Here is a 25,827-nt window from a genome sequence, read left to right as displayed (position 1 = left end):
TCGTGTGTAGTATCAAAATAATATTCTGACCTATCTATTCGTTTAATTCATTATCACTAGAAAGATATTCTGCTTATATAATCAATCGATAACACACCTCTACTTTTAATCTGAAGAAAGCCTCATCCATTTTTTGTCACACATTTTTTTTTAAACTTTTTCAACCGATTACTTCGTACAAATATTCTTCACCCGTTTTAATCCAAGCTTTTCATTTTTAGCCAAAAATAGTACTTCAAATTCAAAATTTAATGCACAAAGATCAAGCATCATACAGGACAAGCATCGCATTTAGCATCGTCGTAACAAGCCAATTTAGAGGGTTAATCTCCAAAAAACATTCTCAAGTTCTACGTTTACTACCTCTATTTTAAATAATACGAAACGAGAAAAAAAACGAAAGTAAAACGTGCTAGAAATGAAATGACAGCGCGAATTGAATTCAAAATGAAACGAACGAAGGTGAATTCGCGAACTTTTTATAAATTTCTATTTAAATAAAACTATATATTTTCTTTTCTTTATTAAGGTTTCCGGAAAGAAAATGTCCTTAGAAGGAAAGTCTTATCACAATATTCAATTTATCGAATCCGATATTATATGCGACCGAATATTTTAGTGCAGAAGTGCTTTGAACGGGGATTATCGCTAGGGGAGAGGGGGGCACATGTGAACAAATTTTTTTATTTCTTCACTTTTCGAAAAATATCATCAATTTTTCATAGTAAAAAAGTCAATATGTTTTAATAGTATTTTCTTTCTCTTGTGGAATTTTTTGAGATTTTTCAATAAAATATTTCTTTACTTTATAATATTTTAGAAAAATGACTTCAATTGTTCACATGTGCCCCTATTGGGGGCACATGTGAACAGGCCTGGGGCACATATGAACAAGATTAAAAACACAAAGCAATTATCATATTTCAAAGAAAAAAAATCTTTAATATAACAGATATAGATACGCATTATACTGAGGGGGTTGTAGCTTACTATGAGAATTTAAATTGTACAACAGTACTGTCAATAAGAAAATAATTTTTCAGCTGTACAATAATTTATCCGTAATTGGATTTTTCGCAACTTCATGTTCCACGGGTGTTAGAATTGTTAAAGCTACAAATGAAAAGATAGAAAAAATGAAAAAAAGCATGAAAGAGTATTAGAGAAGGAAGAAAAAGGCCCATTACATTTTCTCAGGTGTATGAGTTAATATGCGTGATGCGCGATCAACCATTTAATAAAAAAAATTTTTAAAGGAAAAATTAATAAATTAATTATGGAAAATTAAATAATGATAATTTTAAATGCATATATATTTTTTAAACTTATAATATCATGAGGATAATAATCTTAATACTATGAAGGTGCACTTGTGAACTGTTCACATCTGCCCCAGATGTTTTGTTCACAAGTGCCCCCATCATCCTTCTTAAACCTAAGTTGAAAAATAAAGAACTTTTAATTGAGTAAAAAAAAAGAATAATTGTCATAAACTTACCTGAATGTTCATATAAGGATCTGCAATAGTTAATTTTAGTTTATTAGTTGATTTATATTATGCTTTCACTTGGAGAAGCGAGCGATTATAATATATGCAACACCAGCTGATACAAAGAAATTGTCAGAATAGACCAACAAAATGTCTCATTGTTCTGAAAGTTTTTCAGAGAGGTAGGACTAGTACTGCCATCAATTGAAAATTTTTCGAGATTTTTTATTTCAAATCATATTGGTAAAACATACAATGTTCACATGTGCCCCCTGTTCACATGTGCCCCCCTCTCCCCTACCCATAAACTTGATCGAAGACGCTTTTTTGAACGAGGGAACACTTTTAGTTCATTTTTAAAAGAAGATACAACACTAAATCTGTTAATAATGAGAATTGCATCACTATGCTATTTTATGAAATTTGCTGCTGTGCTATAGTTTTGCCACTATATTTATTACAAACCAGTATATAACTATGTTTAGTAAGCAAAAACTACTATTCTAATCCTAAGAAATGGCCTTGTTTATATCTTCATTTGTTAAAAAAAAAATATAGCAATGTCTCATTTTTTATAGCATTCATTATATTGTTTATTTTATCCCATCTTTTAAAATTTTTGGTGACTTGTCATTTAAAATTTAAAGAACGCATTTTTAGTTCGAGTTCTTTAAAAAAATATGTAATAGAAATTAGGTAGTTGAGAGTTTGTAAGCCAATTAATAATTAATTTGCATAAACTTTAACAATAGACTGAAACAACAGGGTACATATTATTTAGTACTGCGATTCTGCACGAACTTTTCCAAATACATTTCTTCTAACAATGACATCGTAAATTTATTATACAGAAAATTGCGTTATTTCTATTTATTACACAGATATAAAAGGAATTTCTTTTCTCGCCTTTACACAACAGTACTTGGCGACTTTCGTGAACAATTGTGCCGAAAACAGAATTATTCTTTTCATTGAGAAATGTTCTAGCGAACGCTTTCTGCAATATCTCATTAAGCAATGGCTCCACGACCATCGCTAATGGCCAACCCAAGAACGGACAAACAAATTACATTCCTTTAACTCTCGTTCATACTGTCAGTATGAACCAGCAGTTTTGGACACTTTTGTTAATTTGGCGAATCTCAACATTGTTTGAGGCGTCACGATGGCGACAATTTTGTTAATTATTTGACGACAAAGACAGGTTTAGAAATGTTGGAACAATTTTATAGGAACTATCGGATTCTTATTGCCTTTCTACATCTTTTGAAAAATATTACAAAACATGTATAGTATATTTTGAATAATGAATTAATATTGAATAATATTTATCGCAACAAATACTTATTAAAATTTAGAAATTCAAAATAGCTTATTAATGCCTAATAACAAAAATATGGATGATTAAAAAGACTGAAGATTTCAATGAAAATATTAAAAGAATAATGAAATCAGCAAACTTTATGAATTTTTTAAGTAAAAATTAAAAAGGAAACTTGTGCTGTGAGAAGACGGTACAAGAAAATGAAAAAAGTGTTTGCCCTTTTTTACATTAGATAGTAAAAGATATTATAAGCATAAACTGTTTAATATTATAAATCAGCATGGATTTTAAGAGTATGAAATTTGTAACAGTTAAATATATTTTTCTTGTTTGAAGTGTTATAGGCAATAGCAATGATCTGGTACAACGGGCAATTTTATTTTTATTTTATTTTTTAAATGTGTCGATAGTATAGGACTTTAAAAGTTAAATTATTTCTTTAATTTCATTTTCATTGAAGGATGTTAAAAAATTAAAAATTTTATGTAATATAATTACTTTTTATTAATTTTTGTATTTAATTCCATTCAATGGTGTTTTATTTACTTATGCGTGTTCTATTTAATTAAGACTCGCTGATTTGATAAATTTATGACCTTGAATGATTCTTAAATTGTAAAAGTATGACAGTTCTTATCGGTTCTTGTTCCAATTAAAAATCATACTTTGGGATCATCGAGATTAATCACTGAGAGGCCGATACCCCCAGTCTCCACGCCAATGATTTGAAATTAAAAGTAAGTGAATTGTTCACAACGGACAGTAAGGAGCATGAGAAGAGATTCATGGTTGGCTATTTATCGAAAGATAACATAGCGAAAATATAAAGCCAGACCCCCATAATCATTATTAAATTTGAAAAAAATTTGGAGAAAGCTAATCGCCAAAAAGAATTTGAGAATTACTATAACCATGTAACTGAAACATTTTCGTGAATTAAATTTTTGTGACAGGGAATTAATGAGTTTTACATTTGCATTGAGCCGACCGGCCTGTGTAGGGGGCCGGGAACTGTCCTTGCATCAGAAAGGTTCTGGGTTCGGCCCAGTGGGAAAAGAAAGTTAGCCGTTCTGGCATTTTCTGTGGCCAATGGACAATAGTTTCAAGTGCCCGCCATTAAAAAAAAAAAAAAAACATTTGCAATGAAATCAAAAGTTAGCCGTTACAATGATTGTTAAGAAAAAAATAAACTATTTATATTAGCTTTAAATAAAATGTAATAAAAATTTAAAAAATTATTTCACTTTAATTAAAATTCGATTAAAAATAATTAAACAAATAAATTTGAAAAATCAAAGAAATTTTTAAAGCTAGAAAATATTTAATGGCTATTGTGGCATCGCAGTAACAGATTTTTTTTACAGTGTGAGATTATTAATAAATTTTTATGGCATTCTTGTGTATTCATGGTAAAATGATCTCACGTTACTAAGTCTCGTTTTCGTTTGAAAAAAATAGGTCATTTCATTGAGCATCGACTGTATATTAAAGCAGGTGTTTTCACAAAAAAAGGTTATTAAATTAAAAAAGCATTTTCTAGAAACTGGCACGTTATCCAGTGGTGTACCGAGCTAGTGGCAGGGCTGCCTCTCGCCAGGGACGCAAGATCGTGTCGGAGAGCGAATATTGCTTGAGCAATATAGTAGAAATTTTAAACTTGTCGGGGATAAAAAGAAAAATCGGCTGTTAAAGAATTTAATAATCTTCAATATTTTGCATCCAAGCATTTTCCTTGCTTTCTTTTTCAACTGTTACTCTTGAAAAATATTCCCTACGCAGAGTACAAAAGTCATGACGTCCCCTTTCCCCTACTTCCCCAACTCATCTTTGCATTTACCAATTTCTAAGACTGTTTATCCCCCCCCCCTTGGTGATTTATTACATCTTCTCAAGGATATTATTTTGTCTTATTGCAGGAAGCTTAGCAACCCTAAGACCTCTTTCCCCTGTTTCTTGTTCCAAGAAAAAATTATTCCTTTAGTTTCAGAACAATCTACGACCTAAACGGCATAACAACTCTTCATCGCGATGCACTAAACTCTTTTCTAAGTTGACATAGTTTTTAAAGTGGTCAATAGTCAACTTTGCTCATTTGTTTTATTTGTGTTTTTTGCGTTTTCAACGTGAAGTAACTCATCAAGACTCATTTATTAAAAGGTAAGCAATGTTATAAAATATATTGTTACAATAGATATAAAATATATTACCATCTTCGATTGAATAATTTATTATTTAATTTAGTAATGATGGATGATTAAAACTGTTTGAATTATAAGGTATAAAAAAGTTTATATTATGTAAAAAAAAAATCAAAGTTTCAACGAAAGCGAATAAAACCTTCCGAGAAATAAAAATTTAAAAATACAACTTAATTTTTTATTTTTCGTGAACGATTCAACAGGTTTGATTAGGATCACATTTTCTCCATTGCCATTTAAAATAGCGCAAAGTGTCTTGGAAATTAAGACATCACTCAAAGCTTCTTCGAACATTAATAGATTAAATAATTAAAATTACAATTATTAAATACTTTTGAGTACAAGATTCTTTTTAGATAATGATTAATAAGCTATATTAAGAAACTTTTAAGTCACACAATTAATTTAAGCTAATTAATGTGTGCCAAAAATAATTTTGGTTGTAGAAACAGACGCATAAACGTACTTCCTCTGAATAAACTTTGCTTTTTTGGTATAGATTTTTAATCTTAACCCCTAAATTATGGTGAACGCCGCTATCTTTAAGATATGGCCCTCTAGTTAAATCGAAAAAGTGGCCAAAATTTTCAACCCTTTAATGTTAATTTCGATTTCTGCTACTTCAGCTTATCTCTGCAAATATTTAAGCAAATGAAACAATTTTTGCTTATAATTATGAGACACAATTATTCAAAAATAATTCAATGTAAAAATTACATTTTTAGTGCTATTAAATTTAAGGAGAGTATATAAATTCCAAATGTCACTTTTTAAAATTAGAATAAAATAGTAGTTTATGAGTAAAGAAGTTTTGAAAAAGTTGCATTTTTAAGTTTTCATTTCTCTGATTCCGTTCAGATTTTAAATCTGCATTTTAAAGTTGTATTTATAAAAATGACAAAAAAATTTGACTGACTTAAAATGATAAATTTTTTTATCATTCTTAAATTTAAAAATAATAATTATAAAAAAAAATTTTTGCTTGAAATTATAATTTGAAGGCGAAATGTGCAAACGAGAAATTAACATTAAGGGCAACATTAAGTTCAACCACGCACCAGATTAAACTAGTGGGATTATATTTTCCACATTGAGGTTAGCCTCATATTTTTTTGAAGTCAAGGAAAGAGAGTGGTTCGAAAAAATATAATGACTTCATAAGAGGAAATACGTTTCTGTGCCCGATTTTGTAACCTAAAATATTTTCCGTAGTTTTGTTTTATATCCATGATTGAACAGCCGACACAATTTTGAGTTTACGACTACCAATGTTCAACTCCGTAGAATAGTAATTTTGAACCCAATCCATAGGACTCCAGGATCAAGTATTTGGAGAATTTTTGCTTTTGTGGAGGACTTTGTTGATGGAACTAATTCTCATTTGCGTTGCATGTAGCGGAAAACTACGAAAACGTCCCCCGGTTAGCCTGAATACAAGGGGACTCTAATTCATAATCTGTCCACCTCTTGAGGATATTTTGCGTTCGCACTGTGGTCAGTGCGAGCTGGGTGTGGAATTCGTATCGACCTGCCTCCTCTGGGATTCAAACCTGGGTCTACCTCATTGGGAGGGGGGCGCTCTATTCCCTGAGACACCACAACTTGCACTTATTAGTTACCTGTTTAAAGTTATATTCTGAAACAATTAAGATTGAATCGAAATACCTGACAGTTTTTAAATTGTTCCTTTTTCATTTCGCGAATTTAAAATAATCAAAACCAGTTTATTTGATTAAAAAAAAATTAAATAGTGGCAGAGGTAATTGTTTGAGTCATTTCGAGTTTTATCAGTCAAATAAACTAGGTTTAATTATAGTAATGGCACCTATGCTATGATGGTTCTCGATACTGATTCGCCTGATGGAGGTAATAAATACTTCCTTTCTCACTTAAATATTAATTTGTCACTAAATACATCGGTTCTAATAGTGATCGCTTACGTGAGGATAATACTAAAAATATATAAAGGGCGGCAATAACGTATATTTTGCATTAGGTATATTTAACTGAAATATATGTGTTTTAAAATGAATTTGCAAGCTTTTTTCATTGGTTAGCGTTTTAATAACTTATAATTAATAGTAAAATTATTGTTTTTTATAATTTTTTCCACACCAATAATAGAAATGGTCCTAAATAGTAATTTTCATTACTGCTACACAAAGAAAATTAAAGAGCAAAGAAATTTGTACAATGCCAAGGGCGCAAAATGTTTCTAGTTACACCACAAATGTCATCAATACAATGTAGCAATAATGGTGCTTCAGTTTCCATTAAATATTTGTTGGATACCTTTAATAAGCTGCCTCCCAATTTCCTGAAGAATCTAACTCCTTCCTACGAAACTGCTTCAATCGAATTAACAAAGCAGCAGAACAATTCTAAATTATCAGTATCAAAATAATCAAAATAGCAAAACCTACCGCTGATTATAGCTTGAAGCAAACAATACTATCACAAAACAATCTCAGCTGCTATTTTCTACCTTCAAGTTACAAATATGAAATCTCCACAATTCAGCTGATTAATTGTTATGATGTTTACGACCAATCGATAATTTGCTAGATGGAAATTAATTTCAGAGCAGAATTTTCTGAAACGTAATTGTTCGGCAACTATAGAGACTTTTTTACAATTCCAGTCCCCAACACTCATTACTAAAATTTTTATGTGCGTAAATCTCAGAAAATACGAAAATTTAAAAAATGCTTTATTAAATTTAAAATCCATGCAGAATCGTTAAATTTATGTTTAAAAAATACTCTTTTTCCTAATTTAATTATATTTTGAACATTTTTACATAGTATAAAAGTGATGAAGGTGTTACCAGTTTCTATTTAATCAACTGTGTTTAAAAAGTTTCATCAAAAAAATTTTATGATATACGCTATGAAAAAGTCTGAAAAAAATTAAGATAACAAACCGTTATGGTATTAACACCTGCGATCAACATTTGTAAAATCAATTTTACTGTTTAGTCCACTTTTACAGCAAAATTTTATGCCCTAATTTTTACAGTAATATATATATATTTACATAAATTCAGTAATTTTACAGTAATCTTGTAAAAATTACGGTGTATCAGCTTTTTTATTTCATAACATGTTCCGATAAAATGTCGGCACTTTCTTGTCTGGCAGGCACGTTTTTGCCGGCATAAAATGGCAGCACTTTTTTTACAGTAACTTTATTCAGAATATTTTACTGTGCACCTGTAGCCAATGCGAAATGCCATGTAACTTTTGTAACCGTTATCAAATACTATACTGTGAATTAATATGAATCTCTGTAATTTTATTTTGTTTTTAATTTGATCAAAAAATAACACAATATTATTTTAATTAATTTGTGTATTTCGAATGCCTTTTGAAATAGAGTAAACTCGTTTAAAAATATTTTTTTTAAATTATTGTCTTCGTTACACTCAGAAATAATTAAAAAATGTAAATATAAATAATCTTGTGAAAATATTACAAGAGTATTGACAAGTCATGTGAAACGTGATGTAACTTTGAAACATTTGTCAAAAAAATGCTGTTATTAAATTCTACATAAATTAAACATTCCATTAATCCCTACAAATAATTTCAAATACTTTATTTGAGCAAAAAGAAAATCTTATTATTGGTCCAAATAATTTAAATATGCCACAAGCTTTTTAAGATAAAGTAAACATGCGTAAAAACATGTTTACTCAGAAAATGGACTTTTTGCTCGGATCAGTGATAATTTAAAAAAGTAAATAAAAATAATCTTTTATTGCGATAATTTTAAAGCATTAAATTACTAGACAACATAAAAAAGGTCTTGTGATTTTGTGTTCTCTAACACAGGTGCTACTTTCCAAAGGTCGATTGTTTACGCGATTACAACAGGTATTTAAACAGAAACTTTTCAAAATTAGCATATAGTATAATTTCATCTAGAATTTAATAGTTCACAATGCAAATCTTTTACTTTCTGGTCCTTTTGACCACTTCTTTTGCTCTTCCGTTTTCAGGAGAACTTAACGATGATTCAATTGAAATCTCTGAAAGTGAGAGGAAAGGTAAGTTTTTTTTAGTTATTATAAAAAAATTTCGTAAGCACTTAAAAAAAAATAATGCATATTATTGAAAATCTCATGCACGTATCGACTTGCACAAAATACTGTACAAGGGTCCTATGAGATAGCAAAAGAATATAATCAACAAACAAGTTTATTGCTCATTTTAAGTTTATAGCCTCACTTAAGTTTGGGGTTCATTTAAGTTTATGCTACGGGCCAAACTTGCGGACAATTTTGCTCCCAGTAAGAATTTTGAAGGAAGAAATAACAATCTGAAGGAGAATATAATGGACTCGTTAGAGGAAGAAAATGGAACTAGTTATAGAACATTTATCCAAATGTATTTTTTTTATTTTGGATAGTTTATATTGTTTATATAGCTAAAATTAAAACTAGTTTAATATTATAGAAGCAAACTTTTAAATTGAATGAGTAGAAAGCTATTGAATCCGATGTAAAGATTAAAACTTATTCTTCATTCAGCTCTATCTGAAAGAACAATAATTATGATTATAGACTTACATTGAAATAGCTATAAAAAAGAACTTTTTTATCCATACAACGAAACAGAGGGAATGGAAGGAAATGTTTGCTGAATAAGAGTTTTTAATTTTAATGAGTTGTTATTCCTGACATAGAAATTTTTGCGTACGTAATAATTTAAAATAATTAAGTTTCACAAATTCAGAACTTGAAATAATTCCATATCTATTATACCCAATCAATAGATTAAAAGCTAGTATGTGTATCATATTTAATCGATAGAGTAAAAGCCATCATATGTGTCAAAAGCTATTCAAGAGGTTGTACCTTAGAGGTGGAATATAACAAGAGCGCACGGATCAGGGTAAATTTTGTCTTCAGATTGACATCACGTGACTGGAGGGCAGATTGAGAGGGAAATAATTATACATTCCGTTTCTCCTTGTTATTTCAATGGAAGAAAAACGATGCTGTAATTTAGTCAAAAATCCTAATAGCTTTTTACTGTACAGCATTCAGCTGTACAAAAAATATTTAAGAGGATATTCATGATAAGTTATCTTTTTTTTTGGAATTATAATAATAACATAACCTATTAATGAACTTCTAGCATTTTCTTATTTTTCCTTAAAACATCGAATGAATTCCGATGATTTTCATTCCGAAGTCTAATTTTATGCTTTCAAAACTATCTTTTAAGTAAATATAACAAGAAGAACACAACTTAACTATACAGTAATTATTATATGAAATTATTCTTCATTAATATGTCTTTTTCAAAAAAATCATGCTAAAATAAAGTACACAAACTTTTGGTGGCATTGTTACTTCTTTAGTTCCTTATTTACTTTCTTTTTGTTTGTCTAGAATTATTTTTGAAGAATAAATTCTTCAATATTTCTTTTTCAATTTCCACAGCTTGCTTTGAATTAATACAGTTAATAAAATATATTTGCCTAGAGAGAAGAGGGGTTATAAAATACAAAATTAAGACAAAGCTTTTTAACTTTTAATTATAAGTTCTTATATGAAATTGTCAATTTTTTTTTAATTGAAATCGTCTGCTCTTTTTTGATTGCAATAATTTCATGAAAAAATTATGAATAATAGCAGCGTTATTAAACTTTTGCTTACGGAGCTCAGTATGATGAAGCAATTCTGATCCACTTATTGTTCCTGCCGTAAGCGAAGGGGATAATGTTGGCTATCCTTATCATCACAGTTGTAAAAGTTAAATAAAATAAAAAAAATTTAAAAGATGGAAACAGATTTATTTCTTTAAAGTTTTTTCAAGAGTATGCAGATTTTTTTAATTTCCAATTTTTTTTCGACACCTTGACATGTTTAAAATCATTTCTAGTAAATATTTTCAAAAATTCTAATATTTAAAAAGATATATATTGTTTGGCAATCTGGAGAACGGTTGTAAAATTCATGTCAGAGAAAATTTAAATGAGTTTTTTTTTAACATTAATATTGGTAAGCCAATTAAAAATATATCATGCAGGTCTGTTGCAAAATAACGTGAGATATTTCTGAAAACTAATGAATCAACTAATGAAAAAATAAGTGTAATCAAAAGATACACTTTTATTCTTTTTAAACTATTACAAAAACTCATTTTCCCATATATTTTATTTTTGAATGCAAACAATACAGTTTATACACATCAAAAAACTGGAATTGTAAAATAATTGCTAATCTAGAAAAGTGTTGAAAAATTATCCAGTATTTTACTGTTTTGATTATCATAACACTTCTGAATTTAACTTTCCTACATTGCCTTTTTAAATACAAAACACGAGTCTACCAGGAAAGCAAACTTGTCTCAAAAGTGTCACATGGTGCCCTTTTTTCCGCCAACATCGCCAAAAAAGAGAAGCCCGTAATATAGGGAAGTCTGATGGATGGACGAAGAGAGGTGGGGAAATATAACAGCAAGCTTGATCTATTTTTACTTCAGCTTTTTGTGTTATACTAGATAGTTTGAGCTCCGTACTTGTTTCTCAAATATTAATAAATTAATTTGTCTGTAGAAGTTCAATTATAATCAGTTGTCATAGGTACAAAACAACCAAGCATGTAACTAGTTAGCATAATTAGTATAATTACATAGCTACAAGCAGTTACAAACGGTTAGCATAAAATCTACCTGTTTTTTTCTGTTTTTTCGAAGTTATGCATTGAAAATTATGAAAATAATTCTTAATAAAAAATTTTAATTTATGTTTTTCAGAAACAATTGCAGCCATGAGAAATCCAGATTTATTTGATGGAGATATGCTTGGAGTTAACGAAATGTTCGTAAGTAGATTTTGATAGAGGTATTTCAAATCTTTTTACATTTTCAAATGAAACAAAATTTCTTTCATCAATTCAGAGCAAAAAATTTCAAAAAAATTGAAAATTTTGCTGAAAAATTATGATTAAAAAGAAAATTGTACTATTAACTGAAATTATGGATGTCTTAAAAAACTCTCGACCCAACTGTTTTTTTTTCTTGTTTCCTTTGAGAAAAAAACAAATTTCTTCAAGCAGAAAGCTTCAAATATTTAAAATTTGATCTTATTATGAAATGAGAATAAAAAGTAGTTTCTATACAAACTTGTTCAAACTTTTAAATACTCGATTAATTCATAAAGTTTATGCCTCAGTTTTCAGAGCTATAGTGATAAAAAACTAAGCATTCTTACCTGATTGAATAACTGTTTTTACTTAAAAGTACAATACCTAAAGCTGAGTTATTAAAATTGAAAGTTACCGAAAATGGTATAAAAATATGTATTGAATTTAAATTTGAGAAAATGTTATCAATGTTATATACGAAAAGATCTGCGAAAAAAAGTAGGAAGAATGGCAAGTGAGATTAAGCCGGAAGCAGTTACTCCTACTGAAAGGAGGGCCTAGTAAATATTATTTCAAGATAATCTCAAAGTAATAAATATTGTTGAATTCAGTTATTTTACTTTGAATTGCAAACTTCGATGGCAATGCAGTTTTTAGAAGCGCATTTGTGTTTCATAATTTATTCAATATGTACGTAATTATTAGAACAAATATATTATTCAAAAAAACAATTTCACTCATATTTCACTTAAATATAACCAAAACATTAAATAAATAATGGATTATTGGTAGAATAAAAAGAACTATATATATATATACATAATTAAAACAAGAAAAGAAACAACAAAAAAAAAATTTTTAAATTAAAAATAATTAAACAATTAAAGAAAAATTAAAAGAAATATTAAATTAGAAAACTTAACAATAATACTGAAAGAAAATGATAACATCATCTCACATGATTATATGTACAAAAATTGTGCTTTTTAATATAGTATTAATAAAGCCAAAGCGAATTATATAAATACAAAAGCATAAAAAAAGAAAAAAAAGTAACTATATCATTTCAATTTCAGAATGCAGACAGAGGTGGTATACGAGGAAAAGAGTACAAGTGGCGCAATGCAACAATACCATATGTAATAGCAGAGGATATTGATGGTAGGAATTAGTTTTTATTTAATGCTAAATTTTAATCATTAACTCTATTTTACCTTTGTTTTATACTAAAGCATTTCATTGCATAAAAAACAAAAATTAGCTTAGTTAAGCCTACCAATATAAACTAACGCAGTAAAAAACAATATTTTGTAACCTTATCGTCTTAGTATTCCCTAATTAGTTAATTTTCTCAGTCTTAGTATGCCTTAATTAGTTAATTTTCTCAGTATTTTCTTAGTATAAGTAACCCCTTAAAAGGCAATTTTTAAATACTTGTTAAAAGTTAAGTACAGTGCAAAAAATAAACAAACCACCTCGAGTAAATTGGGATCTAGTGATCGTATCTTCATGTTCTAGGACTCAATTTTTAAGACTGGAGAGGGTTACCTCAAATATAGCCATTGCAAGCCCTTATAAGCCATTACGAAAATAGCCATTACAAGCATTTACAAGTTATAGCCATTTAAGTTAAAGGAGAACCCCCATTCCACGTTCCTCAGCGAATTTTAATTTATCTGCAGTTAAATTCTATAAGTCAGCAAGGAAAAGGGCAATAATTGAGTTTTTATTTCAACCATCTATGCAAAAAATATTTTTATTTATTTAATAAATGATAGTAATGGTCACTAAGCCTTTAGACCATGGGCATTCCAATTTGACTAGAGAAAGAAGACAGTGCTGGACAAAAGCCCAAATATAAATCAGTCAAACCCAAGCTTGTCACACAAAGAGATCATATAGGAGAATCAACAATGTTTAAACGAAAAAGGTGGACACAAAGACAATCATGTCTTTTCAATGGTCTAAAAATTTCAACTGAACTATGTGAGTCAGTGACAAGGTAGGTGTTGTTCAGGGAAGAGAGCACTCCACTTGAAAGATGCAAAGCCATTTCACGGAGAAAGAACTTAATCCTTCTCTAGAAAAAGAAATTTCTATACAAATATTATAAAACTTTCAAAAAGCATAAACGTATCTCACCTAGTTACAAACGATAATATTTTTCATGCTATATTATTTAACATGGCATATTCTGGCTTAAGTTAACTCAAACCGAAAACCCGAAGTAAATTTTCACGGCTTAATTTTATGGCCATACTAGTTATTTGTTTAGACATTAAATTATTATTGGAGGACATTTTCAATTATTTATCCCCCCCCCTTATTTTAGAAATAAATTTGATATGTTTGTATGATTGGGCTTCGAAACAAGTGACCTCAATTTTTAGTTCAAAATTTGTAAGCTTTTTAAATATGTTTATAACAATATTCAAGGTGAAAAACGAAATCACAATGACAGTCACTGTCATTTTAGTGCTAATATAAGAATAAGGAGAAAATCAACCACTGTTAGGTAAAATATAACACTGTTACATAAAAATGGTCAGTAAAACAGTAAAAGGGTAAAAGAGGTTCTTAATAATTAAACTTAGGTCAAGAATAATTAAAAAAGAGATCATTAATAATTGAAGTTACGGAGAACTAGGATAATTTAAAACAGAACTATACCCGCTTTACGATATTGCATCATTTACCAGATATTATTATAAAATAATGTTCATATTTTTGAAAATTACATACTGTTGACACTGATCCCTCAATCTATCAATAGTCTATTTTTATTCGAACAACACCTTGTTCAATACGTATCTTTACAAAAGTAAATTCTCACCTATAAACTTCGAAAGCTTTTCAAGTAACTAAAGCACTTCATTCTCTTTTACCGTTTCATGTCTCGTGGGAATACAAGTTGCAATAGTTTTCTGTTTACTGTAAAATTTATTGTTACAAAATGAAAAGTTAACGTCAATCAAAATTTTCACAACTTTCTGCCTCAAATATGTTTTGGAACTCTGTGTAGATGGCGATAAAAACTTAAATCTTTTTCTCTCCATTCAATGCAAACTTAATGTTGTGATCGTTTTGATAAAATATGGATACCACATATCAGTTTTAAATTAAATATAGTAGAACAAGGAATGTTCGTCAAGATATTTTATAAATAAAAACTAATATATCCTTAGACTAAGAACGTATTTATTATTATTTCCAGACTAACCATGCAGTTTTATCACAACTAAATGTTGACAAAGTAATGGAGTTGGAAGGATTACTAGTTAACAGGACCGGGCCCCACTTTGGGTGCAAATTTGTACCCGCTTTGGTATCTTAAATTTTAAAAGGCACAAAACAAGAAATAAACGGAAACAAATTTTCCTGCATTTGAGTGAAAGATTTATTTAATAGACAAAAGTATTAAAATGAAATTTGAAAAAAAATAAACTCAAATGGAATATTTAAAAGAAAGGAACAAAATAGAGTGAAATTAAGAGATAGGTGAAAAAACTGAACGCCTCATTCTGACGATGTCATCCACCAAACTGAGGAGTTCACGAGGCTGTTCAAACAGTTAAGGTTACAACCACAAAGTTAATTAAAGTTACGCTCGCTACATTGTTAAATTGCCATTCAAAAGAATTAATTGTCAATCTAAATTTTGTCTACTTTATGACGTAAACAAAGAGGCAAACTCAGAAAATAGAAGTGATAAAAAAATCAAAAACAATGTTTTTTAAATTGTCCAAAAATGAGAAAATAATTTTATTTTTGCAAGATATGAATCGAAAAACGTAAGAGGCGTCACTTTTATAACGAACTTTTATAATGAACTTCTATCATCAAGTTTCAATCTACTTCCAACGGCAGTTACTAAATGTTTTGCTTTAACAAATTAACAAAAGATTTAACAAAAGTAAAATTATTTTTTACGTACTCATTTAAAACCTTATTCGTGTATGTTTAGCTCTCTTTTATTAAATTTTTATATCTTCGTTGTCATTGTACAATTACAGATAGAAAGAGAAAAGGCCTTAACGAGGCGTTTGCATATTTTCATAGAAAAACCTGTGTGAGATTTGTTCCGAGAACTAAACAAAAGGATTACATACGGATACATGACGGATTTGGGTACATATATCTAATATGTTTTTCTTATTATTTTTAAATTTTTATGCTTTCCGTTTCTTATAATTTGTTGAAAAAAATATTTTCAATTTTTTCTAAATGTTTAGTACTTTTTTAAGCGTTGTAAAGAAAAAAGTTTAGTAAAAGAAATTTACCGTTAGAAATTTGCTTGCTTATATATATATATATATATATATATATATATATATATATATATATATATATATATATATATATATATATATATATATATATATATATATATATATATATATATATATATATATATATATATATATATATATATATATGTGTGTGTGTGTGTGTGTGTGTGTGTGTGTGGGAGTTAGTGCAGCATTGGAGTAAATAACGACGATAATTTAACAACATAACAATTTAATAGAAATAAAAGAATGGAAGGATATAACAGTTAACGTTATTGACATGACTTGTGAGAGCTGCCTTCTCGCAGTGGTCTCCGGAATGCATGTGACTAAGAATTAGATTGTTCTATGGTGTAAAGTAAGAGTTAATTATAAATTCGGGAGTTTCCCTTCGGGACTGAATGGCGCCTCTCAATGTCAAGAGGATGATGCAACTTCTTTTAATATTACAAGATGGTGAATGACGTAATGTTCGAAGCTATTACACTATAATACTGTAAGAACAGCTCCAAACTCCACATATATATATATATATATATATATATATATATATATATATATATATATATATATATATATATATATATATATATATATATATATACATACACCTAACAAACCAAACAATGCGTACAAAGTTTAAAAAGTTTGCTTCCTCTTAAAAAAGTGTCATAATTTGACGTTAAAGAACCAAGAATATTGCGGGGAAAAACACTTTATATTAAGTGAACACAAAATCAAGCTTTCGTATATATTTTAAAGCGTGTCTTTAATTCTTAACTCAATGTAATAATGTAAGATGAATGCACCAAGATCTAGCGCATTCACACCATTCGTAAACTGTTTTTGCTTATAGTATTGGCTTACTTTCGATATCGTCAATAAATTGTTTATAATCGAATACGAAACAGCGTGAATTTGTTTCTGTTTTGCCATTGAGATTTTCCAAATTAAACTAATAAACATAAGAATACAAAATCTGTATTCCAGAGGGGGGTTTTCTTCAAAAATAATTGCTTGTTTTTCAATTCTGATTATTGATCATTTCATTACGATTAACATACTGAGGTTGGTAAGGCATTCGACCCATGTCTAAGAGATCGTTAGTTCGATCCCCGCTGGTCACAGATTCCCCGTGTAGTAAATGGTGACTGGTGCACATTAAATCTGCCTGGTCACAAAGTATTCCAAGTTTCCTTAACAAATCATACCTCTGGGATTACTGCATTGGAGATTGATAGTTCCCTGGTTCAGGTCAAAATTGCTATCTGTAGATGAATGAATGGATGTATGTACGGGTCTGTCCTATAAACAGTCTGCGACGTGTGTGTGTCTGAAGTTGTACTCTTGGCCATAGATTAGCCACTGAAGAACATGAAACGCACTCTCTGACTAAAATTTGCTTGGTTTCACCATTCAGGCTTGCTGGTATTGGCCAGTGGCATTAGAACCAACCACAACAACAACAACGAAATATTTTTAGATGCATTTATGATACTTATACATTTCCTTAATAAAATTTTCTTTGCTTTCTCGAAAAATATTGCTTCTTAATTAATAAATAACGATGAAGCAGAAGCTATCAAACTCGTTGATGAACAGAGATAGAAGAAACTTGAGCCTTCAATTCATTAAATAGATGTGGTTCTGAACCTGTAATTTTTTTTATTTAGATGTACCTCTTATGTTGGAAAACAGTATCGCGAACAACAACCACAACCCGTATCTCTTGGAAAAGGATGCCATCGTGTAGGGACAATAATGCATGAATTGATGCATGCAGTTGGATTCTATCACGAACATAACAGGTCTGACAGAGATGATTATGTTAAGATCCACTTGGAGAATGTAAAAGATCGTAAGACTCTTCAAATTACAATTAACTTAGAGTACATACCAAATTACAATTACTTAGAGTAGACCTATAAAATTGTTTAATACCATAATAAGAAATGAGATGTTACATTTTTTAACTGTTACACGCATAGTAACAGTATTATAAGCCTCTAAACTGTTAATGGAACATGATGTTACTTGCTACAAAGCCTGACTCTTACAAGAACTGCTTCCTAAGAGGACATCATATTACAGGAGAAACCTTTCTTTTCAAATTGTCTTTCATTTGCATTGCTAGTTAAAAATTTAAACGAAAGAAAATGTGAGATCAGGCAAACCTAGAGTAAGCCAGGAATTTTCAATTTCTGAAAAAATAATTTCTAAATATCAAAAGGCAAATAAATTATTGGAGGAGAACTTTCCCATTGCGTAATCTTAGGTTATCTTCTCGTAAGTTGTTTTCATTTTGATATTTTAAAATTTTCTTCAGTATGTGAAACGTCATGGTTTACTCCAAGTTTGTCTGAACTCACTTTTTTCTGTACTTTAAATTTTAAATTAGTTATGGAGGTGAAAGATAATTTGCTATGAAAAGTATCTCACGCGTTATGACTACATCCTCTTAAAACTACATCTTTTTGCAGTCTATAACCAACCTTTCGCGTGCAGGTCGTCGGGCTACCGAAGCGGGGATGCCATCCCTTCTGCAGAGGATCAAAATTGTGATGACATGTCTTCGGATCATCCTTAGGGATGTTTCCCAGACTGTCGTCAATAGCCCATTGTGCAGCTCTAGTGCGACGTAAATGAACTACAACAACAACAACGGTTCCTTTTCAGAAATGGGGAAATTAGTTTCATGGTGCTGGGACAAATCAGTCTATCAAATCAAATTACCAACCAATAATTACTAGATCATTACTTGACTTACCAGAAGGTTCATCCCTTAGATGTTTCACATCACTTTCTCTCATCTGGGAACAAAAAATGATTGAATTTCATCGTAAAGATAATAAATCTCATTGAATTTATTGAATTAGTCTCGTCTCACCAATTGATTCCCGTATAGTTTGAAAATTTTACCAAATAGTAAGTTTGATAAAATATTGATGCACCAAAATAGTGAAATCCTTTTAAATTGAGTTATGAATACTGTAGTTTTATTATAAGTCTCATTAACTAAATTAGAAATTTGGGTATTTTGTGAAAGTTATTCTAAAAATAATTCTCAGTCTCTTTTAGACAGTTAACGGGCTGTACAGCTTAAAAGGTTTAAAAAAAAGACCTGTTTAGTAGATAAAGTTGAAACGTTGAACTTGAGTAGTATGATATAGACTGCATACGAGGAGCAATTAAGGGGAGCAAGTGCAAAGTGACTTGGCTCTTCGACATAGATATCCATGTGAATAAAACCTTTCTGATTTTTCCGATAGAACGTTCTTTACTCAAAACCTCTTTTGAAATCGAAGGTGGTACGATTTAGCCAACTGTCCTCTACGCTGTTTAAAAAAAGTCACAAGACGTGAACTTCAAAAAAGAATTTGCCATGTCATTTCCTTGGAGATAAAATTTTGGAAATAATGATGGTTAGATAAACGCTGGTGAATGAAAATGAAATAATGAATAAATGAAATGAAATAAGGAACATGAAATAATCATTCAATCAATCATCGACACAAATGTTGAAAATTTTGCCAAGTAATTCTTTAAAAGTTCTTTTTCCCAAGAAATTTCATAAGTACGAAATTTTTATCAAATTTAATATTTTATTCCTTTTTAATCTTACATTTTTCATCTGAACGAACTAATTGAACATGAGCAGAAGGGTCAGAATTTTATTCAGTACTTGAGTCTATCGCATTTTGATACTCTGTGAGAGTTATTAAAAGGTGGGCTAAGTAGCCCCAATTTTCTTATGAATCAAAGGGTAACATTATCCAAAAAAATATAGGAAAATTAATTTATAATTACGCCACATGTATATTCCACCCAGGCAGAAAGGTCAGAATTTTATTCAGTACTTGTGTCTATCGCATTTTGATACTCTGTGAGAGTTATTGAAAGGTAGACTAAGTAGTCCCAATTTTCTTATGAATCAAAGGGTAACATTATTCAAAAAATAATATGGGAAAATTAACTTATAATTACGCCACATGTATATTCCACCCAGGCAGAAAAGTCAAAATTTTATTCAGTACTTGAGTCTATCGCATTTTGATACTCTGTGATAGTTATTGAAAGGTAGACTAAGTAGCCTCAATTTTCTTATGAAACAAAGGGTAACATTATTCAAAAAAAATGTAGGAAAATTAACTTATAATTACTCCACATGTATATTCCACCCAGGCAAAAAGGTCAGAATTTTATTCAGTACTTGAGTCTATCGCATTTTGATACTCTGTGAGAGTTATTGAAAGGTGGGCTAAGTAGCCCCAATTTTCCTCTGAATTAAAGGGTAACATTATTCAAAAAAAATTATAGGAAAATTAATTTATAATTACGCCACATGTATATTCCACCCAACTGCTGTAATGTTTAACACAAATAGAAGTAATATTAATAAAATTATCTGCTTTCGCTGTGAGCTTCACGGATGAAAGATTTTCGAACGCACTGAACTACTCACCTTCATTTTTAACAAATCGATTTCTTTTGTAAACATCATTGTACCCTGTTCTCACTATTTTATCTGGTAAGGAAGTAAATTTTTAATACCCTAAATTCAGTAGAAAATTAATTTTTTTTTGTTTAATAATATCTTCTTTTTTTCAGATGAGCAACATAACTTTCAAAAAGTATTAAAACGAATGGAAGTTTTGTACACTCAATTTGATTACGACTCCATCATGATTTATGAAAGCACGGCATGGTCCAAAAATGGCAACGATACTATTGTGCCCTTACAAGAGGGCGTGGTTCTTACAAATGCTAATTATAAAACAAAGATGGCAAAATCTGACATTGAAAAAATCAACAAAATGTACAAGTGCCAAGTTTAAATATTGTATGACATGTTATGCCTTTTGTAAAAGAAAGACAAAAACATATAAATAAAACAATACCACATTTCTTATTTCTGAAATTAATAATTAAATTACGTATTGGACAGAATTTCTTGATGGGGGAAAATTATACCGGTTTATGAAACACCGTTTACAGTTTGACTCTGGTTTCGATATCATTTCGAATTCAGTATCATACTGAAATCTTTGTTAAAATTTCTTTGTAGCCAAGCTCCAAGCTGCAAACAAGCTGATGCCATGTAGCCAAGCTGCAAACATTAATTCAGAAAATATTATAAGCTACTAGAAACGTAAAACTAATTGCTTTTAAACGTTTATCAACCACAACTCTTTAAACAAAGAGCTAAAGTATAACGATTCCTTTTTGCCTTCGATATCTGGACTGTCTGAGATCTCACTTGCCAATGAAGTGTCTGACTAAAATTTCAAGCGATGTTTGCTGTTAAAGAAAGAGTTAACAAACTAGTATCAAATAAGATTCAATATTTTATCAGAATCAGTATTTCATAAACCTGTATCACATTGTTTTCAGTACGATTCTAGCTCTAGAATGATAACGGATTCTTAATATTACCACTACAAACTTTACTAGTACATACTGAACTGATATACGCTAAAGTTCCTATATCTAACTTAGTTAGTTAATCATTCTGATTGATCGTTACAATCAGACTGATAAACTGATGAAATCAGATGATGGTCGTTGAGTTACAGCATTCTGATTGGTCGAGAGTCAAAATTTATCAAAGGAAAACGAAACCTATATTATATAAAGAGTTGTGGTCGATATGGAGTCATCGACAAGGGATTATTATTGGTGGAATCTCAAAGTCAAACGGACTCTCAAAGTAAAGCATGTATTCGTTTTTTCTGGTCCTTTAAAATTGATCTTAATTACTCAAATTATTTTTTACATAAAATTAAGAGTTAGTTAGCTTTTATGATAATTATATAAAAATATAAAGTTAAGAGCTGTGTTGGCACAGGGGATAGAGTGCTTGCCCCTCAATGAAGTGATCGGGTTCAAATCCCAGAGATGGCTGATCGATACGAATTCCGCACCCGGGCCACACCAACTACAGTAGTGACTAAAAATATTCTCACTTGTAGACGAATCATGGGTTAGAGTCCCCTTGTTGTCAGGCTGGCCGTGGGAGGCTTCGAGGTTTTCCTCTCCATGTGACGCATATGCGGATTGGTTCAATCAAAAGATCCTCCACGAAGACAAATTTCTCCCAATACTTGATCCAGGAGTTCTCCTGTTTTCTGGATTGGGTTCAAAATTACAAGGCTATGCAGTTGAACATTGGTAACCGTAAACTCTAACTTGCGTCTTCTGTTGAATTACAGTTTTTTAAAAAAAATTTTATTGCACTTAATTTGACTTATTTAATTGGATTAATTTTCTTAAGATTATGAAATCTAGATAATTTTATCTTTAACAAAGGCTTTTTTAAAGCTGTTGCGAACAATTTCTATTTAGTTAAAAGAAATAAAATTAGCTACTGCCCTATAAATAAATTGATTGTGTATATTAAGTTCTCTTGCTTTATTTATTTAATATAAAAACTACAATTTTATGTTTCTATTTAATTCTGACTATCCTAACTTCTCGCTGACAGCATTTATTCTTTTTCAGTAAGCGAAAATAGAATTTAAGCCTTAACTACTATATTTCAAACATATTATACTTCATTCAAAAATTTATAATACATAAAAAGGCTGCTCTAATGTTAGGAAAGAATGTTTTTTTTTTGGTGATATTTGACCCTTTCTCTCCTTGTCAGCAAAAATAAGTAAGTCTGAATTCCTTCTAATATGCTTGTGTTTTATAAAAATCACATCCTCCCCACCCCCGTTACTGCTTTTTACTTTAGCCTTAACGTATAATGGTGTAAAAAGAAATTAAAGATTTGATTTTCAATGAAGCAAAAATTGCGAATTTGTCTAAATTAACTTTATAAAATTTTAAACAGATACTTCTTAGCCGTTACTTTTATTGAAAAATGAGAAGAATGAAAATGTATACACCTGCTCTTTGTAAAAATGAATTAACTGTTATTTTATTGTCAAATAATTAATTGCTTTTACAATAATTAATAATTAATGTCAAATAATTAATTGCTTTAACATTATAGTTATTAGAAACTATTCTATTAGCTTTTACTAGGACTAAAGTTAAATCTGAAGAACTAGAGCTACATTACTTTACGCGGAACTTAACACAAGTGACACAGTGCCCGTCTAAATATGGAGTGATTGATTTAGGTCTGAATATCATGAAATCTGTGGCGCACCATTCTTTGCATCATTAAGCATTTTGCTACCATCAAGTCCTAACACGCCATTATATCCTTCTCATTAAATATGCTTTAAATGTAAGTGTTCTGACCACAAACCAGACCTGTTCTCCCGGTGACAGTTCCCCCACTCTGCAAGATAAATGGCCTAATTAATGATAATTATATCATTCCATCACACTTCTCTGTCAAAATACGTTTATAAATAAAGATCATCTCTGGATTTGTTATTTAAAATGAATTACAGAACTCGCTGTGATCATTATTGAAGTTGCAGATCATTCCTTCTTTCGTTTTTAGCAGATTGGAAAAAATTAGCTTAATAAGTCTAAAATAATTATATTGTAAATTATTGCATTATATTATTTGAATTAATTATTTATTTAATGGCAATGATTATAAATAATTGTATAGTAAATTGCATGTAATAAATATATATTTGCAAGCTAAGCAGTGCAATTTATCTGAAGCGTAAATTAAAAGGAATGTTTTATGTTGATATGATAAAGTTAACTCTTTAAAATGCTTAATAATTCTGTCTTGGTTTCCTTTCTCTTTTAAAAAGAAAGCTTAAAGTTTTCGTTGTGAATATTTGGTTTTTGATCATGCTGAAAAATAATATGGTATTTATGAAAGGTTTTACAAGTTTATACGAGTTATTTAAATAAAGAGTGATGGTTAAAATTATATTATCTAATTTTTGTTTTCACGCAATGTCTTTGAGTTTTGCTTAGCTAATAAACAATTTTTGACAATCATTGAAATATATTCTAAAATTGTTACATCACTATTCTTGGAATGACAATTAGTGACGGGTACAAATATTTTCTGCACAAAATACTTAATGTGATAATAAGTTCTCCCCATGTCACTGATTTATTTGTCCCATATAAATATATTTTTCACTATTCATAAGTAAATGTGTGGGAAAAATTTCATGCTAAATTTTTTGTAAAATGTAACATTACACACACGAAATAGTAATATGAAAGCTTAACCGTTATATAAAATAAAATTAGGAAAAAGTTCTACTGATAAAAAAAATTGCAAGATGAAAAAAAGAAAAATAATAATAAAAGACATACATTTCTTTAAAAACATAGGTTTTGAAGTACAAATGGGGAAAAAACATCTTTTCAAAATTTTCGTTGTTGAAAGACTTAGAAGTTTGAATAAGAAAGATGAAATTACAACAGTAGATAATATCTTAATAAATATTTCGAATTGATAGTATCCAAAAAAAATAGTACTCCGGTTCATTTTTCACAAAAGGAGACAGTTAAAAGCATCTTGGGTAACATTCTGCCAAATGAGTGATTTTACTAATCCGGATGGACTGAAAATAAATTTCGATGGTGGCACCCGCAAGCCTTGAACTGGAAGCTCGAAATTCAAGATGGTGACCACTCACTCAATCTATCACAATATTTGTCTCCCTTGATCAATTTTTCCACCTGAATGCGTCTCATAGAGTTATTTTTGCAGTAGTACGCAATGATAATTGCTTTTTAAATTATTAAGCAATGTTATGAGCTTTTTAAATTATTAAGTAGCTGTTTTTACATCGTGAAATACTCTACAAAATTGATAGTTTTCCTTGTAATACACTTTCTTTCCTTAAAATACAAATTTTTAGTTGGTCTTGCTATTAATTCAGCCGAAACAACATAAGGTATGTTGTGAGGCGTGTAAATGCATCTGCATAAATGAATGTGAGATCAATTGCTGGGCATCTGACTCCCTAAATAACAGACAATACACGCTTGCCTGTGTGCGCAAATTTGAATGCCTTGCTATTAGGTATTGTGTAGTAGGTGTTGTGTAGTATTCTTAACCAGTTGTTTCTATGTTCTAAGCAAAGTTAAGTGTATTAATTTTAGTGGTGAGTGCTGTCATGTGTTCTCAGATGTAACAGCAACACAATCTTCCTCGTAGTAATGGTGGCCGGGTGTGAATCCCAGCGATGGCTAATCAAAACGAATTCTGCACCCGTCTGGCATCGACCACAGTAGGGGAGAGTGGGGTCAATTGTAACATTTTTTACTTAACTATTTTTAACTAACAAAAATCCAATATATTATTAGTATTAATTGACAGACGAATAAAGTAGACTATCCTCTACTAGAAAATAAATATATACCTTATTTTAAATGTTATTATATTAGTTATTAACAATTTTTGACAGTCGTGCAGTTGTTACAATTGTCCCCACTTACTGGGTCAATTGTAACAGTTCATAAATTCAACTAAAACATAGTCAATTATACATATTATCATAGTTGTGATATATTTTTTTATTGATCAAAATAGTAGTGATATTTTAGGAGGAAAAATAGCAAAAATAATTATGAGCAGAGACCTAAAGGGTTAAACTTTTAACTTTAAGGGGTTAAAAATTTTAATTTATGCTGTGAAAGGGAACAAATAACATAATGCACATGCAACATAATATGAATAATATAGGAAACTATTGGTGGTTCTTAAAGAGTTA

The 25,827-nt window shown here is 29.7% G+C and overlaps 1 protein-coding gene across 1 annotated transcript; it reads left to right on the top strand.

Moving 5' to 3' along the window:
• Nucleotides 1–8,825: 8,825 nt before the first annotated feature.
• On the top strand, nucleotides 8,826–21,086 carry LOC107443125 (astacin-like metalloprotease toxin 5). Its single transcript, XM_016056893.4, has 6 exons — nucleotides 8,826–9,059; nucleotides 11,779–11,846; nucleotides 12,965–13,049; nucleotides 15,902–16,016; nucleotides 17,851–18,035; nucleotides 20,786–21,086. The coding sequence occupies exons 1-6, from the start codon at nucleotides 8,954–8,956 to the stop codon at nucleotides 21,010–21,012; spliced, it is 786 nt and encodes a 261-aa protein (XP_015912379.2). The 5' UTR covers nucleotides 8,826–8,953; the 3' UTR covers nucleotides 21,013–21,086.
• Nucleotides 21,087–25,827: the final 4,741 nt, after the last annotated feature.

This window comes from Parasteatoda tepidariorum, chromosome 7 (genome assembly GCF_982258835.1).
Source record: "Parasteatoda tepidariorum strain Cologne lab strain chromosome 7, Ptep-v5.0, whole genome shotgun sequence".
In the NCBI taxonomy this organism is placed as follows: Eukaryota; Metazoa; Arthropoda; class Arachnida; order Araneae; family Theridiidae; genus Parasteatoda; species Parasteatoda tepidariorum.
The sequence above is the reverse complement of the archived record's forward strand: the minus strand, read 5'-3'. Positions and strand labels throughout refer to the sequence as shown.

What these genes read in the sequence shown, in the direction of transcription:
- LOC107443125 (XM_016056893.4), top strand. Translation starts at nt 8,954, where the DNA reads ATGCAAATCTTTTACTTTCTGGTCCTTTTGACCACTTCTTTTGCTCTT. An exon ending in TTGGAGTTAACGAAATGTTC is followed by an intron (nt 11,847 to 12,964) that starts GTAAGTAGATTT and finishes TTTCAATTTCAG; the next exon opens with AATGCAGACAGAGGTGGTAT. An exon ending in CTTGGAGAATGTAAAAGATC is followed by an intron (nt 18,036 to 20,785) that starts GTAAGACTCTTC and finishes TCTTTTTTTCAG; the next exon opens with ATGAGCAACATAACTTTCAA.